This window comes from Girardinichthys multiradiatus, chromosome 17 (assembly GCF_021462225.1).
Source record: "Girardinichthys multiradiatus isolate DD_20200921_A chromosome 17, DD_fGirMul_XY1, whole genome shotgun sequence".
In the NCBI taxonomy this organism is placed as follows: Eukaryota; Metazoa; Chordata; class Actinopteri; order Cyprinodontiformes; family Goodeidae; genus Girardinichthys; species Girardinichthys multiradiatus.
Genome location: NC_061809.1, coordinates 6673478 through 6693338, shown reverse-complemented (window position 1 = coordinate 6693338; position 19861 = coordinate 6673478). Strand labels below are relative to the sequence as shown.

Sequence of the window (19861 nt, the reverse complement as noted above, 5' to 3'; positions counted from 1 at the left end):
CACTGTTTTTGAGGCTCTGCTGTATCGCCATACTTTCACCTAGAAACACAGTTTGACTTTCAGTTTGTAGGAAAATCCGCCGGCTCTTCAGAAGTGAAAACGGTTTGTTGATAACTGCTACAGTTTCTCTAAAATTAGACTCCAAGCGACACAAAGTTTGAGAGAAAATCACACTCTTAACAGTGGAGATGGCAGTTACTAGAGTGTAAAAAGAGGGGATTTTTTTCAGGAAAAATGACTTTCAACTGGCACTCACGGCCACAAATTTCGCTCTACAGCCACAATTTTCGGTCAGATTGTAGGGCCGGGCCTCTGCTTTCACACAATAATTTCAAAATTGTTAGAAGTCTCATAGATTTCTGTCAAAACAACCTCGATCACCAAGACTCACAGGAATTCTGTAGGCCTTCTCCCATGTATTTTCAATGAGAGCTTGACCTGTAATCCATGAGTGACACCATTTATTTCCATAATCATATTTTATACTGTGAATGACGTAGAGCTATGAAAATCTCCATGATTGGGAACGAGGGATAGCTGTCGCCCACAGTTTAAAATAATTTCAAATACCTTGTACGGATTCCGAGATATTAGACTTTGTTCGGGAGCATGTTCAGGCATTTTTGCCTTTTTCTCCATTTTCCCTCTCTTTTCACCCAGTGTTCTGTTTTTATTATTATATTTTCACTAATAAAGGATGAATATTAATGTTCCCCTGTCCGTTCTGATAAAAACGGTCCAAGAATGACATCGATCGCCCCTACGGTTTCAGAGTTATGGCCAGTTGTTCGGGAGCATGCGCCTCCATGTTATAAAGCCTAGACCAGGGGAGACAGAGAGAGAGGTGCTGCGTGAGTGAGAAACAGCAGGTGTCAAGTTACACTGACGCTCTTTGCTGATTGGCTGATTCATTCCTCACTGTTCTATTTATAGCTCTGTGTATCTCCTACTGTATATGTCTGGATGGGATTCTGTCTTTCTTTCTGCCTCTCTGTGTCTCACACACAGACACACACACCCACACATGCATGGATTACTATCTTTCTGAGGACTTTGCATTGACTTTCATTGATATTCATTCATTTCTATGGCTTAAACCTGACATGACACCTAACCCTTTGACCAGCTTCATAGGGGGCAACTACATGGCGGCCATGTTGTGTGGGGAACTTAAACAGCATGTACTGCTGTTCCAACACCCAGACAACAGTGATTGACCCTAAAGGTCAATTTCTTTCATCAACCCTCCATGCTTATTAATGATTATTTAAAGCTTATAATAACATACACAATGGTTTTACAATAGCAATTATGTTCTATATAACTAATGGAACTAGCCCAGACCTGAAAGGACAACCATGCTTGATTTTCAAAATAAGACAAAACCTGCTCTATAAAATAAAAGCCTTTAAACATTAGATGATTGCAGGAGTGGGCTTCACACTACTGTTGGAGCTCCCCCAGTGATGGGAATGGGACTATGCTGGTCCTTTCAAACAGGCTTACTGAAACTTTCAAAATAAAAGCACACACCTTCCATACTTACTAATGATTCTTTAAAGCTGATAATGGCATACACAATGGTTTTAGAAGAGCAAGCAGGTTCTATTTAACCAATGCAACTAACCCAGACCTTAAAGGACACCCATACTAGGTTTTCAGAATAAGACAAAACATGCTCTACAAAATAAAAGCCTTTACACTTTAAACAATAGATCATTGCAGAACTGGCCCTTACACTACTGTTGGAGTTCACCCAGTCTTGGAAATGGGACTATGCTGCTCCTTTGAAATATGGGTTACTGAAACTTTCAAAATAAAAGCCTCAACCCCCCATAGTTACTATGGATTTTGTGAGCTCACAAGAGCATAGAAAATGATTTTTAAATAGCAAGCGGGTTCTATTTAACCAATGCAACTAACCCAGACCTGAAAGTACAGCCATGCTGGACTTTCAAAATAAGACAAAACATGCTCTACAAAATAAAAGCCTTTGCATTTTAAACAATAGATCTTTTCAGGACTGGGCTTCACACTATGTTGGAGCTCACCCAGTGTTGGCCTTTTAAAATAAGGCTTACTGAAAATTTCAAAATAAAAGCCTCAGTCTTCCAGAGTTACTAGTCATATTTTAAGCTGATAATAGCATAGACAATAAAAAAATAGCAAGCTCTGGTCGGAGCAAAACGCACCAAGAGGCAGGCCCCGTCTAAATTTCTTCCGAAATTTTCTAGTTTATTTATTTTTCTTCCGTCTCCGTTAATGTGGCCCGAACCGCTGCGTGCACCCCCACAATATATACATCAAAACGACCGGCTCGGTCCCGTGAGGTGTGCTATTACTTTTATTGGCGTTTCGAGTTACCATGGCGACGTAATTAACGAAAAACCACCCCCCAAAATCCCCATAGGAATGAATGGAGTCAGGGGCAAAGAAATCCTCAAAATTCACTGTTTTTGAGGCTACACTGTATCGCCATACTTTCACCTAGAAACACAGTTTGACTTTCAGTTTGTAGGAAAATCCGCCGGCTCTTCAGAAATGAAAACGGTTTGTTGATAACTGCTACGGTTTCTCTAAAATTAGACTCCGAGCGACACAAAGTTTGCCAGAAAATCACACTCTTAACAGTGGAGATGGCAGTTACTAGAGTGTAGAAAGAGGGGATTTTTTCAGGAAAAATGAGTTTCAACTGGCTCTCACGACCAGACATTTCGCTCTACAGTCACAATTTTCGGTCAGATTGTAGGGCCGGGCCTCTGCTTTCACACAATAATTTCAAAATTGTTCTAAGTCTCATAGATTTCTATCAAAACACCCTCGATCGCCAAGACTCACAGGAATTCTGTAGGCCTTCTCCCATGTATTATCAATGAGAGCTTGACCTGTAATCCATGAGTGACACCATTTATTTCCATAATCATATTTTATACTGTGAATGACATAGAGCTATGAAAATCTCCATGATTGGGGACGAGGGATAGCTATCGACCACAGTTTAAAAAAATTTCAAATACCATGTACGGATTCCGAGATATTAGACTTTGTTCGGGAGCATGTTCAGGCATTTTTGCCTTTTTCTCCATTTTCCCTTTCTTTTCACCCAGTGTTGTGTCTTTATTATTATATTTTCAAAAATAAAGGATGAATATTAATGTTCCCCTGTCCGTTCTGATAAAAACGGTCCAAGAATGACATCGATCGCCCCTACGGTTTCCCAGTTATGGCCAGTCGTTCGGGAGCATGCGCCTCCATGTTATAAAGCCTAGACCAGGGGAGACACAGAGTGAGGTGCTGCGTGAGTGAGACCCTAAAGGTCAATTTCTTTCATCAACCCTCCATGCTTATTGATGATTATTTAAAGCTTATAAAAACATACACAATGGTTTTAGAATAGCAAGCATGTTCTATATAACTAATAGAAATAACCCAAACCTGAAAGGACAACCATGCTCGACTTTCAAAATAAGACAAAACAGGCTCTACAAAATAAAAGCCTTTAAACAATACATGATTGCAGGAGTGGGCTTCACACTACTGTTGGAGCTCCCCCAGTGATGGGAATGGGACTATGCTGGTCCTTTGAAACAGGCTTACTGAAACTTCCAAAATAAAAGCCCACACCTTCCACAGTTACTATGGATTTTGTGAGCTGACGAGTGCATAGAAAATGATTTTTAAATTGCAAGCGGGTTCTATTTAACCAATGGAACTAACCCAGACCTGAAGGGAAAACCATGCTGGACTTTCAAAATAAGACAAAACATGCTCTACAAAATAAAAGCCTTTGCATTTTAAACAATAGATGATTGCAGCACTGGGCTTCAAACTAATGTTGGAACTCACCCAGTGTTGGCCATTTAAAATAAGGCTTACTGAAAATGTCAAAATAAAAGCCTCAGTCTTCCAGAGTTACTAGTAATTTTTTAAGGTGATTATTGCATACATAATGATTTTTAAATAACGGCCAGAGAAACTTTGTGGTCCCAGAAGCACGCACCAAGAGGCAGGCCCCGTTTAAATTTCTTCCGAAATGTTCTAGTTATAAAGCTAATGTGGTTCTCTGTTGCCTTCTTTGCCATCCTGTCTCCCATCTCATTCCCTCCAACTCCTACATGTGCTGGTACCCATAAAAATAGTAATATTAATCCCGTCCTTTGTATTCTGAATAAAGTATGTTTTATTTCCAACAAAATGTCTGGCCTACCATATGAATTATTATGTTTTAAACTTAATAATGCTGAACAAATTATTGTTTTTAATGGTTTTATATCCTCCACCCACTGCACTGCTAACAATATCCCAGCATGGTTTTAAAATATCACTTGTAGGGTGATCCGGATTATTGCCTTGTAAATTTATCTAGTAATGTATTGCTAACTGTTTCCTTCTTAGATCTAATGGCATCTTTCCCATGTCTACCTGGAGTGCTACCATTGGAGTGGTTCTGATTGCTCCTGTACAAATTCTTAAAGCTTGATGTTGTATATTGTCTAGTTTTACAAGATGTGTATTTGTTGCTGAACCATAAATTATACTTCCATAATCGATATTTGATCTAATTAATCCTGTATAAATTCTTTTTATTGCTGTCCGATCTGCTCCCCAATCAATACCAGCCATACATGTCATAATGTATAATATTTTTTTGCATCTATGTATGATTTTTTTCTATATGTACTTTCCATATTATTTTTTCATCAAACCATACCTAAAAACCTTATACTTTTTACTTGTTCTAAAACTTGATTGTATAATTTTAGTTTAATATTTTCTCTTTTTCATTTCTGTGTAAACACTATTACTTTTGTTTTTTTCCACTGAGAATTTAAATCACCACTGATATGCCCATTGTTCTATTCTAATAATCACATCTTGTTTTTTCTTTTAAATAATTTTGATAATACGATCCCTTTTCCATATAGCTCCATCATCTGCAAATAGTGAGCAACCAACTTCTTTACCAATGTTTTTAAATACATCATTTATCATTATAGAAAACTATAATGGACTTGAGGAGTACCATTTTCTACTATCTATTTACCTGACAATTCTTGACCAATTCTTTCTTGTATTGTTCTATTTGATACATTTTTTTAAATCCATTTAAACATTTTTCCATTAATACCATTAATTTAATTAATAATCCTTCATCCCACATCATGTCATATGCTTTTTCTATATCAAAAATACAGCTACTACTTTTTCTTTGTTTGTTTGTGCTCTCCTTATTTCATATTCTAAACATAATGTCGACTCATTTGTGCTTCTCCCTTTCCGAAAACCTTTTTGATATCTAGATATATACTCATTAATATTTAAATAATATGTTAATCTATTATTAATCATGCTTTCCATTATTTTACATATATTTGATGTTAATGCTATCGGTCTATAATTTTCTGGTTTTGTGTTATCTTTCCTGGTTTAGCTATTGGAATAATTATTGCTTCCTTCCAGCTCTGTGGTAGCTCTTCCTCCTCCCAGACTTTATTGTATAATACTAATATTTTGTCTTTTGGTTTGTCATTGAGATGTTCTATCATTGTATAGTAAATTTGATATTTTCTAGGTGATGTATTTTTTGTTTTCCTGGTTGCAAAGTTCAACTCTCCTTTTGTAAATTTCTCATTTATTAAATTATTTGTAACTACGTTATTTCGCATTAAGTCTCTATATTTCTGCTTTGTCATTTCCCTACCCTTCTTTCCCTCATCATTAATATTACTTGAAGTGTGAATTTTACAAAATGTTTTAGCTAATATTTCAGCTTTTTCTTTATCTTCCATTATAGTTGTATTATCTATTTTTAATATAGGATATCCATATTCTTTTCTAATACCATTCATTCTTTTAATTGTTTTCCAAATTTGGTCAATTTTTGTTTCTTTCCCTACGGTATTACAAACGTTTCTCCAATATTCTCTTTTTTTGCATTCTTAATGATCTTTCTCACCTTTGCTTGCTTTCTTTTGTACTCAATTAGATTGTGATAAACTGGGTTACTTTTTAGCATTTAAATGCTTTGTTTCTTCGTTTTATTACTTCACTACATTATTTTGTCCACCATGGCCCAATTCTAACATTTTTTTATTTGACTCTTCTGCAGCTTGTAAGACTGTTTTACAGATATTTATATTTAAACTATTTTTTATCAATCGACACATCTATTTCTTCCAATTTCATTTCACTTAAATATTTTAAATTTTTCCAATCGGCCTTATTAAAGTTCCATCTTTTTGTATAATCCTGTATTCCTGTTATTTATTAATATTACTTTTCTGATTTTAATGGGGTAATGATTACTGCCTGCTGTTGTATCTTTGTCAATGTCCCACTCACAGTTATTAGCTAAAGAATTTGATATAAATGTTAAATCAATCATATACTCTGTACACGTTTTTACATTAATTCTTGTTCCTCTTCCATCATTTATACATACCAAATTTTTATTTCTATTATTTCTTCAATAATATGTCCATTTTTATCATTACATTTTCCCCATAATATGCTGTTAGCATTAAAATTTCCACACCAGATTACTCTTCCTTCCAAATACACTATTAATTTATCCATCAACTCAAATGATAATCTTTTACATAGATTATAAAAATTTCTTACATTTTTCTTTTTTACCAAAAATTTCAACTACTACGTATTCTAACTCTTACCTTTTCCTAATATCTGATATTGTATTACTTCTTTTATAAATATTCGACATCATCCTCCACTTTCTTCTAGTCTATCCCTTCTGATACTATTGTACCCTTTAAACACAAAATCTAGGTTTGGCTTTAACCATGTCTCCTGTATACATATAATTTCTGGTTTTCAATTCCATCTATATGCCCTTTAAATTCCTGTCCATTAGCAATTAAGCTTCTTGCATTCCACTGTAATATTATCATGTGTTTCTATCAGCTTGGGTTCCTCCTTGCCTTCCATCTGTTTCTAACTTATATTTTTTTTCCCAAAATCCTTCTTTAAACCCGAAGAACTTTTCTGCTCCTGTCACTATTATTTTAATCTTTACTGTTTTGTGTTTAGCCTGTTCAGTGCAGTTAATGGCATAAGCTACAAATATCAGTTTTTCCACAGGCATTGTGACATTTTCCTCTGATTCTACTTTTCTTTGTTGATAAGCTGGAATCCTAATGTGACTTTCATCCCTTGTTCTTTCATTTTGTACATTTTTGACTGCTTCAGCATAGCTTATGTTTTTAGTCATTTTAATTTGTTGGATTTATTTTGCTTTCTTCCTTACGTCACATCCCCCGATTGTGACTCTGTGTTGCCCTCCACAATTGCAACATTTTTCCTGCACTTCTTCCCCACAATCTTCAATTTGGTGATCTTCTCCACACTTTGGACATCTTTGTTTACCTTTGCATACAGCTGCAATGTGGCCATATTTCTGACATTTATAACATCTTAGTGGTGGAGGAATGAAAGGCCTCACAGGAAAACTCAGATATCCTATTTTGACATTTTGTGGCAATTAAAATTGACTGTTTCTCTGTTTACATTTTTAGTCAATCTCTTGAGATTTTTTACCTGTGCACCAACATTGCTTTTTTTTTTATTTGTCTATATCTTCCTCCAAAGATATCCCATAAATTACCCCCCAAATCATTTTATCTTCTCCTATAATCTTCCTCTCTGTCACCGTTTTCTTGCAAATGTATTCAACTTGTAATGCCTTTGTTCTTCGGTTTTACGCGACACCAGTATATTTCCATCTCTCAATACCTTCACCATTTCAACATCTTATTACATCTTTTTTTTAATTTCTCTAGATAGAGAGATAGGACTTGGGTTCTCTTTTTCTTCTTCATTTCTTAGTTTTAATATTTTACATTCTTCCCTTCCAATTTTCTTCCTAACTACTCTCTCTTCTTCAGAACTGTTTTCTTCCAGCTCTCTTTTACGCCTTTGGCTGTCTAATATCTTTCCTTCTTCTGCTTTACCTCTTCCCTGTCCTCTCCATCTACTTACTGGCGTCCATTCATTAAAGTCCATATTGTCCTCCTGTATGTCCATTTTGAACCATTCACATACCAGTTTGTGCCTCTTACCACCACTTCCAAAAATAATCTCTCAGCATCAATGTGCTCGATACTGTTCTCAAAATTCAGTCTAAATACAAAAACAGTTTTCCTAATCTGTTAAAAATATGACTTGTTTTTCGCTCCTGCGTCGTGGTGTTGTTTTCAAAGTCCCTGCAGCTTGTCCTCACAGCTGTTTATTATTCATCTGATTACCTGCCTCCCTTTCTCATTGGTCCACACTGCACTTTCCTCTGTTAATAAGCTTGCTGGTTCTCATTGTCATTCGCTGGTTCCTCCTGTAGAGTCCCTGATGTTTCCTGGTTCCTGGTCTATGTTTTGGCAGTGAATGTAAGTCTGTTGCCTTGTTATTTGTAAAGAAAGAAGATTGCATCGCACAATGCTGCTTCCAAGTGTTTGTCTGCACTTTAGTCCAAACCAACCACAAACCCTGACAAAAATTGTATCATGTCAAATGTGATCTAAACAATAGATGAAAAATTAGGAAACAAACAAATGTTTTATTTGGTAACATTTTGGTACATAGCCAACACAATACTTAAAGGACGTTTTTTTTGGAAAACAGCCTACCAGTATATTTGCCCCCTCTGGTCTGAGTAGAGGAAAAGTGTTAAAAAAAAAAGACAAAAATATTTCATGAACAGCCTTTTTAATGTATAAACACTAACTAAAATAATTTGGAATGACAAGAACTATGACCAAATTGTTTCATGTTTTTGTCAACAAATAAAAATTAGACTTATTATAAAAAAAATAAAGATCTGATGTTAGTAGTGTGAAAAGTTAAAAGGAAGAGTTGGAAAACTAGCCAGTGAGACTTGGGCTGGATCTTCAAAAGGTTTGTGTGTACAAAAACATGCAAACTGGATTACGTGAACAAAGCTAATCTATCAACAAGGTGCAAATCGAATTGTGTATGTAAAATCCGCAGAACAGTGGGCGCTAATTTTTTAACGTTAGCCTTCAGTGTTTGCCTTCATGAATAAGCAAAACATAAGATAATGACCTAAATGCACAAATTTATGGGAACAGAATGTGCAAATGTAACTTTTTACCATCCGCAATGAGATTTATCAACCTGAAACAGATTGCGGCTTTTCTTTTGGCTTCTATATTTAGCATTTTTAAAAGGCATGTGCAAACTAGCACGCAAAATTGTTGTGCCATGCTATTTAACTAAAAAAACTGAACATTAACAGCCACCAGAGACCAGAAAACCATCTTGGGGCCAAAGGGACACTAAAGGAAAAACACATAATAATAAAACTGTGTGCTCCTTGTGCGCAAGACAGAATATTTAGTTATTTTTTTCTCCCTCAATTAACCGTTACGGCGCTGTGCAAAACATTCATGTTGTATTAAATTGTTATGGGTCTACCTTAGTTTGCAATGTTTGGGTCAAGTGAGTCATATCCTTCAATTCAAATCACTTCACACAGAAAGAAAGCTGAAGGATTTCAGAGTGGTGGTAGTGGGCGTCATGAGAGTATGCGTGTGTCTGGGGGGGGGATAACATTATTCTGGAGGTCACGAGTCTATCCTGAAAATTCTCCCAACAGTTTGAAGTGAGACATTCCTTGAGGGATGTTAAAAAAGTAGATACCAGAAGGAAAAAAGCAAATATATACAGTGGACAGAAAAAGTAATCGATACACTATTTTGCAGGTTCTCCCACTTGCAAAGCATGTAGTAGTCTTTAGTTTTTATCATAGGTACAACTGTGAGTGAATCTAAAACAAAAATCCAGAAAATCACATTGTTTGATTTTTAAGTAATTATTTGCATTTTATTGCATGAGATAAGTACTTGATACATCAAAAAAACAAAACGTAATATTTGGTTCAACCTTTGTTTGCAATTACAGATATCAGATGTTTCCTGTAGTTCCTGTAGTTCTTGACAAGGTTTGCACACACTACAGCAGGAATTTTGGACCACTCCATACAGATCTTCTCCAGCTCCTTCAGGCTTTGGGGTTGTCGCTGGGCATTACGAACTTTCACCTCCCTCCAAAGATTTTTGATTGGGTTAAAGTCTGGAGACTGACTAGGCCACTACAGGACCTTGATATGCTTCTTACGGAGCCACTCCTTAGTTGCCCTGGCTCTGTGCTTCGGGTCGTCGTCATGCTGGAAGACCCAGCTACAACCCATCTTCAATGCCCCTAAGGAGGGAACGAGGTTGTGGGCTAAGATCTCCCGTTACACGGCTCCATCCATCCTTCCCTCAAAACGATGAAGTTGTCCTGTCCTCCAAACACTGCAAGTGGAGTTTAGACCAAAAAGCTCTATTTTTGCCTCATCAGACCACATAACCTTCTCCCATTCCTCCTCTAGATCATCCAGATGTTCATTGGCAGACTTCAGTAAGGCCTGGAAATGTGCGGGCTTGAGCAGGTGGACCTTGCGTGAGCCACAGGATTTCATGGCGTCGTAGTGCGTTAACAATGATCTTTTTTGAGACTGTGGTTCCAGCTCTCTTCAGATCATTGACTAGGTCCTGCTGTGCAGTTCTGGGCTGATCCCTCACCTTACTCATGATCGTTGATGCCCCATGAGGTGAGATCTAGCATGGAGCCCCATACTGAGGGAGATTGAGCATCATCTTGAACTTCTTCCATATTCTTATAATTGCACCAACAGTTGTTGCTTTTTCACCAAGCTGCTTGGCTATTTTCCTGTAGTCCACCCTAGCCTTGTGCAGGTCTACTATTTCATCCCTGATGACTTTATACAGCTCTCTGATTTTGGCCAATGTGGAGAGGTTGGAGTTTGTTTGACTGAGTTCAAACAGGTGCAGTTAATACACCTAATAAGTGGAGAACAGGATGGCTTCTTAAAGAAGAACTAACAGGCCTGTGAGAGCCGGGAATCTTACTGGTTGTCACTTATGTATTTGATCACCTCGGTGCTGGTGGTGTAGGGGTTAAGGGTGTGACCATGTGCATGGGCTATAGTCCTCGATGCGGCTGTCCTGGGTTTGAGTCCTGGATCCGGCGACCTTTGCCGAATGTCTCTTCTTCTCTTTGCCCTTTTTCCTGTCTTTCCTGACTACTGTCTACTGTCAAAAAATTAAAAATAAAGGCCTCTAGTGTATAAAAAAAATTAAAAATCACACAATGTGATTTTCTGGATTTTTGTTTTAGATTCCTTCACTCACAATTCAAGATTGTCTATGATACAAATTAAGACTTCTACATGCTTTGCAAGTGTGAAAACCTGCAAAATCTGCAGTGTATCAAATGCTTGTTCTCCCTACTGTAGGAAGGTTTTCCAAACCATGTGGAGCTACAACTACTGGGACAAACAACACAAACGGAAAATGTCATGGGGTCTTACCTTCTTTAGTAACTTAGTACTGATCACTTTTTCACATGTCCTGTCAGTTTCATGCACTATAGCTGGAGGGGGGAGTTGTTGGTAGCTATAATGGAGCCTTTTAGTAGTTTTGCTACAGTGATTATCCCCCAATAACCTGATTTAAAGTTAACAAATGACTGAAATATTTTAAAATTGTATTAGGTGATAGTATTTTCCCGCTATGTCATGTCAGTTAACAGAACAACTTCAGCTAATTCTGGACAACAGAATGCAGAGAAACTGTTTAAAATGTTCTTGTTAATGCTGCAAAGTACAAATGTGATTGTAAAAGGCAGCAAATCAAAGAGGCAAAATAGACTGGCTACAAATGATTTCACACTGGTAATGATGAGGAGTGTAGTTTATGATATGGAGACAAAACAGAAGAAGCTGAGTGTCACAAAAAATTAAATAGAAAGTCTGAAAGATGATCGGTGTAAAAGTCCAGAAATTTATAGAACTCACTGCTTCATTCTTCGCTTGTATTTGTAAACTTTATAATTTTTTACACTGAAATGTTTTTTTCTTATTTAGACAGTTTATCACTTATTCATTCTAAATCCCTGATGGTCAACGTGTTTTATTAGACATTTGTAAACATCCCAGAATATTATACCACGCAGGAATGAAGGCCTTGCTTCAGTCCAATGCGGTAATGACTGACTGGTCACTTTATTTTCCTGCCTTTACCTGTGGTCATAATATATTTGTACTACATTCACCTGCCTCAGTACACTACTTAATTTACAGTCCCGAAACTGCATTGTTAGGGTTTTCTAAAGGACTCTGTTCAGGTCAGTTTGAAACTGTATTGCAACCATTTCAATTCAAGTTCCTGCATGCTGTCATTTGTAATCGAAGTCTTTATTAATTACTTCTCTGTTGTTTGTTGGATCAGAACCAGGAGTCAGGAAGTTTACATGCTGCCCTGATGTGAAATCACTCTGCCACTAGATCCTAGATCAGTGGAGATGTTTTCACTGGAGAGATACTCATCTCTCTGTCTGGCAACCAGATGGAAGGGTCTGGGTTTTGGTGATTGTCAGTAATGTGGCACTGACCTAGCTGCACTGTGCCAAGTGTAAAATTTGGTTGAAGGGATTATGGTGTGACATTTCATTTTATAGGTTGGCTTGGCTTGTTAGTTCCAGTAAAAGGAGTGAAAGGATTATGATTTTTGATGAATGAATATTTTTTTAAAGTAATAATTAAACAAGGAAAATATAAGGAACCGTTGCAGTAGACTGAATCAACAAGGAGGAAACTCATCTCCTTGGAAACAAACCTCTGTGGGTTTTCACCTGCGCCGGAGTGTCGGCGGGGTCTTTGACCAGTATATGAATCTTCTTAGCTTCTTGTATCAGACAGAATTCCAGCTTTCAAGCTCTTCCAGGAATGGCCGTATGGGGGAAAAAAGTAACTCATCTGGGAGTTTATTTTGCTTCAGATATGCACCTCTGTTGCGTCGTCCCGTGAGACACGCTGGAAATAGCTACGAAAGTTTATTTTCCACAGGTTCTATAATCCCGGGTGACGTCAGAGCTGCGACATCTGTTGAGGTGCGTATGTCGAACTGTGCAGCCCAGCCGGTCTATCCGACCAAAATGCATGAGCCCAACAGGGGCCCTTAATGCTTAGGCATGTTGAAGACATTAGAACAATTTCAATCCAACTATGCGGAATGGCCACTTCCAGCTCAAACACTGACTAAAAACAATAAGGTTTGTAAAGGCTTGGATGAAACGGTTTATTGTTGAAGAACTTCACTGGCCTGCACAGAGTCCTGACTTTAACCCGACATAGAACCTTTCAGATGACTTAGACTGGAGACTGTGAACCAGGCCTTCCACCATCAGCATCTCACCTCATAAAAGCTGCACAACAGTTGAGCCAGTTGCAGTTGCAAAGGCAGGACCAACTCCCTGGAAAGTCTATGTATTTAGAGTGGGATGTGATTAAACTGCATGTGAATGTAAATGCAAACATCTCGATACTTTTGGATTTATGGTGTTGCTGTGTTAATTATTTCTGCTAAATTAGAACAAACAGGAATGTTAGCTACTTTGTGAAATTTGTAGATTAGGTATTTTCAGTATTTCTGCCACTTCTGAAAACTATTATATTTAGGCTTTCCAGAATTTTTAAAATTTCAGTTTTATTCTTCTTTATCTGTAAACAAAGTACATGCTTTTTTGTTTTATATCTGGCTGGTCAGTCCATCTGCAGCTTCTACAGGAAGCAGTTTTCTGGCAGGTGTTGTGTGCCTGAGTTTCTGCACTCTGATCAAAGTTTCCTTATTCCTTGCTGTGATATTTGCATTGAGCCCTGCATGTTTCACAGAACTTACCGACACTACATAAGCTCCCTTCCCACTTGTGATCTCAGAATTTAGAAACAGGTTCATGTATTTCATACTATTCATGTTCCTGATTACAGATAATATAGTTTCTGTTTTACTCTTAGTCTATGCGTTAGTTTCTGGTTTTTAGGAATTTGTGAACTTCAGCTTTAGATAATTGTTATTCAAATCACATTAACATGAAACAAAGTCTCAACATTACTTTAAGTCACAAATGAGCCTGCCAGGATCAGTTTTGGAGCACTCAATGTTTTAAAACAGTAAATCACATACTCAAAATTTGGCTGTGGTGTCTTCTCTGACAGCAGAAGAACCTTCAATGTGTTCTGCTTAAAGTGGATAAATTTGCTCACAGTTTGATTGAATTCTAAGGAACAGGTTGTTCTTTTACTGAGGTGTGAAGTACTGGCTCCAGCCACCCAACTTACTGTTCGTATTTGTTTTTGCTTATCAGTCTTTTGCTGAGCTCCAGACTCAGGGACTTCCCCCACTTCTGCACTCCCTTCATTAAACGAGCTTGCCTTATCTCTGGCTATGTGAGTATTATTTTACAGTAATATGTTTTTTACTGTCTCTACATGTGTTAATGACTTTCTAAGCACTGTTTAAATTCATCATATATATATATATATAACTTTCAACTTAAAGTACTTTGCATACAGGTTCATTTAATATCCAGATAAAGAATACATGTACAACGTCTGTTCAAATCAATTAAATTAATTCCAGTACAACACAATTATATAGTCACGTTCAGATTCCAATACATTAAGTCCAATATCATGCAATTCATATAAAGTTATTTTTCCAAGGCAGCCCAGCCATTTGCAAGGAGTCATTAAATTTGCAGCAGTCCCCTTTCCTGAGTAATCATGTGACAACCTTGGAAAGTAGCAACTTCCTTTTAACTGGAAGGATGGTCCAGTAACCAGACCGAGATACCATTTGCTCTAACTATCTAGTGGATTAGAGGATATAATGGAGGGAAAAAAACAGAAAAGGTACTGGCCCTGGAGTACTTTTTTGAAAAATGTAGTACAGAGATTTAATCCTAGCAGTAACTTCCTAAGTGCTTCATCCAGAAAAGGGACAGTTAAACACAAAATCAGTGGGCCAAGTGTGTCTTGTATGGCAAGAAATATTTCTAAAGAATCTAGAGTTAATGGCAGAAGTAGTTTCAAATATTGCAAAAATGGAAAGTGACAGGATAATGGCGTCAGCTCTACAGAGCGGACAGAGACACGGAACTCTCCGGCAAAGCGAAAGGTGGAGGAATCTGTTTCTACCTCAACAGTGGTTGGTGCAACGATGTGACAGTGATTCAGCAGCACTGTTCTCCAGACCTGGAAGCCTTCATCATAAACAGTAAGCCTTTCTATTCCCCCCGTGAGTTCGCTTCGTTCATCCTGGTCGGTGTTTACATCCCGCCGCAAGCTAACGTGCAGGTCGCACAGCGCATGCTCGCCGACCAGATACTGAGTGTGGAGCGGACCAACCCGGACTCCTTAGTTATCGTCGTTGGCGACTTTAACAAAGGTAATCTCACCCACGAACTCCCCAAATATAGACAGTTTATTAAATGTCCGACCAGAGAAGACAACATTCTGGATCACTGTTACACCACCATCAGAGACGCTTATCACGCCGTCCCACGTGCTGCACTGGGCCAATCCGACCACATCATGGTCCACCTGATTCCAGGAAACAGGCAGAAACTAAAGCTCTGCAAACCTGTTGTGAGGACATCAAGGAAGTGGAGCAGTGAGGCTGTGGAGAATCTCCAGGCGTGTTTAGGCTGTACAGACTGGGATGTCTTCAGGACTACTACCAACAGTCTGGACGAGTACACAGAGGCTGTGACTTCCTACATCAGCTTCTGTGAGGACAGCTGTGTACCATCATGCACCAGGGTGAGTTACAACAACGACAAACCCTGGTTCACAGCCAACCTCAGAAGGTTAAGACTGGATAAGGAAGAGGCCTTCAGGAGTGGGGACAAAGACATATACAGAGAGGCGAAGTACAAGTTTGGCAAGGCAGTGAAAGAGGCCAAACGGCTGTACTCTGAGAAGCTCCAAAACCAGTTCTCAGCCAACGACTCTGCATCTGTCTGGAAAGGGCTCAGGCAGATCACCAACTACAAGCCGAAAGCCCCCCACTCCATCAACCATCAACAACCAACGCCTCGCCAACGACCTGAACGAGTTCTACTGCCGCTTTGAAAGACAAAGGGACAGTCCTGCAACCATCCCCCACGACACCCTCCAACAGCTGCAGCCACAATCCACTACCCCCACCTCCCCAACCTCAAGTGGGGCCTTGGCACCTCCAACCCCCACCCTGAAGTTCCCCCCCACCAGCCCCCTACCCACGCCGGCGACGGCTCTTTCCATCCAGGAGAGGGACGTAAACAAACTCTTCAGGAGACAGAACCCCCGGAAAGCTGCTGGACCGGATTCTGTCTCACCAGCCAGCCTGAAGCACTGCGCTGATCAACCGTCTCCAGTCTTCACAGACATTTTTAACACCTCACTGGAGACATGTCATGTGCCAGCCTGCTTCAAGTCCTCTACCATCGTCCCTGTTCCCAAGAAGCCAAGGACCAGAGGGCTTAATGACTTCAGACCCATCGCCCTGACCTCTGTGGTGATTCATCACCTTTGAGCGCCTTGTACTCTCACACCTAAAAGACATCACCGACCTCCTCCTGGACCCCCTGCAATTTGCCTACAGAGCCAACAGGTCTGTAGATGATGCAGTCAACTTAGCCCTTCACTTCATCCTCCGGCACCTGGACTCCACAGGAACCTACGCCAGGATCCTGTTTGTGGATTTCAGCTCTGCCTTCAACACCATCGTCCCAGCTCTGCTCCAGGAGAAGCTCTCCCAACTGAGTGTGCCCGGCTCCACCTGTAGGTGGATCACTGACTTCCTGTCTGACAGGAAGCAGCGCGTGAGGCTGGGGAAGCACGTCTCTGACTCCCTGACCATCAGCACCGGTTCCCCCCAAGGCTGTGTTCTCTCTCCTCTGCTCTTCTCCCTGTACACCAACAGCTGCACCTCCAGTCACCAGTCTGTCAAGCTTCTGAAGTTTGCGGACGACACCACCCTGATCGGACTCATCTCTGATGGTGACGAGTCTGCGTACAGATGGGAGGTGGACCATCTGTTGGACTGGTTCAGCCAGAACAACCTTGAGCTCAACGCTCTAAAGACAGTGGAGATGGTTGTGGACTTCAGGCAGATCCCAGCCCCACCTGCCCCCATCACCCTCTGTGACTCCACAATTGACACTGCGGAATCTTTCCGCTTCCTGGGAACCATCATCTCCCAGGATCTCAAGTGGGAGCCAAACATCAGCTCCCTCATCAAGAAAGCCCAGCAGAGAATGTTCTTCCTGCGGCAGCTGAAGAAATTCAACCTGCCAAAGACTATGATGGTGCACTTCTACACAGCCATCATTGAGTCCATCCTCACCTCCTCCATCACCATCTGGTATGCCGCTGCTGCGTGTCATTCGGTTTGCTGAGAAGGTGATTGGCTGCAGTCTACTGTCGCTCCAGGAACTGTACACCTCCAGGACCCTGAAGCGGGCCGGGAAGATTCTGGCTGATCCCTCCCACCCCGGTCACAGACTCTTTGAGACTCTCCCCTCTGGCAGGAGGCTGCGGTCCATCCGGACCAAAACCTCATGCCACAAGAACAGTTTTTTCCCATCTGCCACCAGCCTGGTTAACAAAGCCCGGAAACCACCTTGACATTCTCCCTTTCCCCCACACCCCCCCTTTTTTGCTGACAGGACACTTGTAACTTGTAACTCTATGCGTTACATTAACGCTCAGCTTGGACTCCTGCTTTACTTGCACTGCCATAATTGCACAATGATCACCTGCACTGTTGTACTGCTCTCGCACCCAATACTACTCTATATTTACTCTCACTCACTTAAAACTGTGCACATATATTTATATTATATTGTAGATATGTTTATACTGTTTAATTTGTACTGTATTGCACAGACTACACCAAAACAAATTCCTTGTATGTCCAAAAACGTACTTGGCAATAAAGCTTTTCTGATTCTGATAAAATAGCAGTGATAAAAATTGGTCATTGTGTCCTCTAGCAGCCTAAACCTATGGCAGTTTAATGACAAAAATAACTCAGGCAAGACCCATCGTTCCACACCCCAAGATCTTATCGTTGTGTAGTGTTATTTAAGTTAGGGAGGAGGGAATGGACACTTAGGCAGCAGTGAGAATCCCCTGCTGGGGATCAGCCCCCAACTGGGCCCAGCCCTTTCCTGCCATCTCCTGCACCACCACATGGGATATTGCAATTAGGGACACCCCAGAGTTCCCCGACATGGATCAGTTATCAGCCTGCCCAGCCTGGACCAGTCCGCAAGAACTTGGACCAGCCAAGCACGGACAGTGCCTGTCTAGCCGCCTAGGACCAGGGACCAACTAGACCAGGTAGAACCTCAGGAACCAGCAGACCCCAGCAGATGCACTCAACTCCAATCCCACCCCTTGCCATCCCACCCTTAGGTAGAACTAAAACCAAAAACAAAACTTAATTCCTCTCCCCCAATGCCCCCATATCCCCAGTCTACCAAGCCTCTGCCACCAAGACCACGAGCCCACCCGCCGGGTCAGGGACACTCAGAAGGCACTTTTCCCACCCTTAGCACATGCGGCATCCCCGCCTGGAGCAAATGAGGACCTCCAGCTGCCTTGAGCCCTCCCACACCATCCAGGAGCAGCAGCATGTCAGGTTAGCCATCGGGGGTTTAATTCCATGAATATTTTTGTTTTGATGAATGCCAGTAGTTCGATGAATATAGAAAACAGTGAGGGGGAGAGTGGACAACCCTCAGCTTTCCATTAATATTCTGGAATACAGCTTCTTTAAAAATGACTTTTTTGGCTTAGCCTTCCTGTGGAGGGTGTTGATGACTGTTGTACAGTTGTGGAGACATTGACTTTTGGGTTTTCATTATCTGTAAGCCATAATCATTAAAATGACAAGGATAAATGCTTGAACATTTTCACTCCATGTGTAATGAATCTATGAGTTTCACTTTCTAAAAGGAGGGAGAGAAAATACTGAACCTTTTTACGATGTTCTAATTTTTCAAGATGTACCTGTACATTCCAAATTGACCCTAGTTTGAAAACAGTTTGAACTATGTTCAGTTTATAATTCAAATTGGTTAAAATGTTTTCTAAGAAAACCTAGCGGATTGCATCAAGTCACTGACTTGCATCTTTAAAAAATATAACAGAAGACATATGAAATATATTTGGAATTTTGGATTGGTTTTCAGTATTAAGTCTTTTTGTTTAATTAACATTTTAAACAAAGACGAAATGATTAAGGAGTTCACATTGTAAACTCTCTTTATATTAGTGTTGTTGTCCAGGAGACTCTGTCTCCTTCTGCCTCCTGCTTACTGTGTTTAACCCTAGATGGCGCCTGAGCATGGTGGTAGGAAGTGGTGACAGGTGTATCGCATTAAGCTTCATCACAGGAGAGTTTAAGAGGAGTCTGCTGCCAGCACTTCGACACCTGAGTGTTAACCAACTGTGGTAAAACTCTCGCCCCTGATGCTCTAGATTCTTTGTTTAAAAGAAGAGATCATCTTACCTCCGTGTGTGCTCCTCCTTTGGTTACTTCAGTGTTTTTAATTCCACTCCAGGTCACTTCCTGGTTCCAAGGACTCCACAAAGATTCAAGTCGTCTTCTCTGGAAAAGTTTCCAGCTGGCGGCGTCCTGGTTCCTTGCTCTTTCGGCCTCATCCATAAGCGAACCCTGCAAACCCTCCACCGTGCTCCCCATCCAAGAACCCACATCAGGTACGGTACTTACCATTCTCCTGGACCACAATCACCTCACTGGAAGCAGTTCTACACTGTGCTTTCCATCCAAGAACACACACCTCGTACCGGACTCACCAATTTCCTGGATCAAACTCACCTCATTCAAGCAGCCCTGCATCTCAGCTCCCAGGCTCCACCATCTTCCTCCCTGGCGGTTCATCTACTCACCCCCCTGTGAGCACAAGAATTCTTATT

The 19861-nt window shown here is 40.2% G+C and overlaps 1 protein-coding gene across 4 annotated transcripts in view; it reads left to right on the top strand.

Moving 5' to 3' along the window:
* The window catches only part of tmtc1 (transmembrane O-mannosyltransferase targeting cadherins 1), a 235338-nt gene that overhangs the window by 79967 nt on the left and 135510 nt on the right, over positions 1-19861 (top strand). For all 4 annotated transcript variants that reach the window (XM_047390474.1, XM_047390473.1, XM_047390475.1 and 1 more), the window contains exon 5: positions 14239-14320. In XM_047390474.1, the coding sequence (XP_047246430.1) occupies positions 14239-14320 (82 nt within the window). The remainder of the gene's footprint in view (positions 1-14238; positions 14321-19861) is intronic.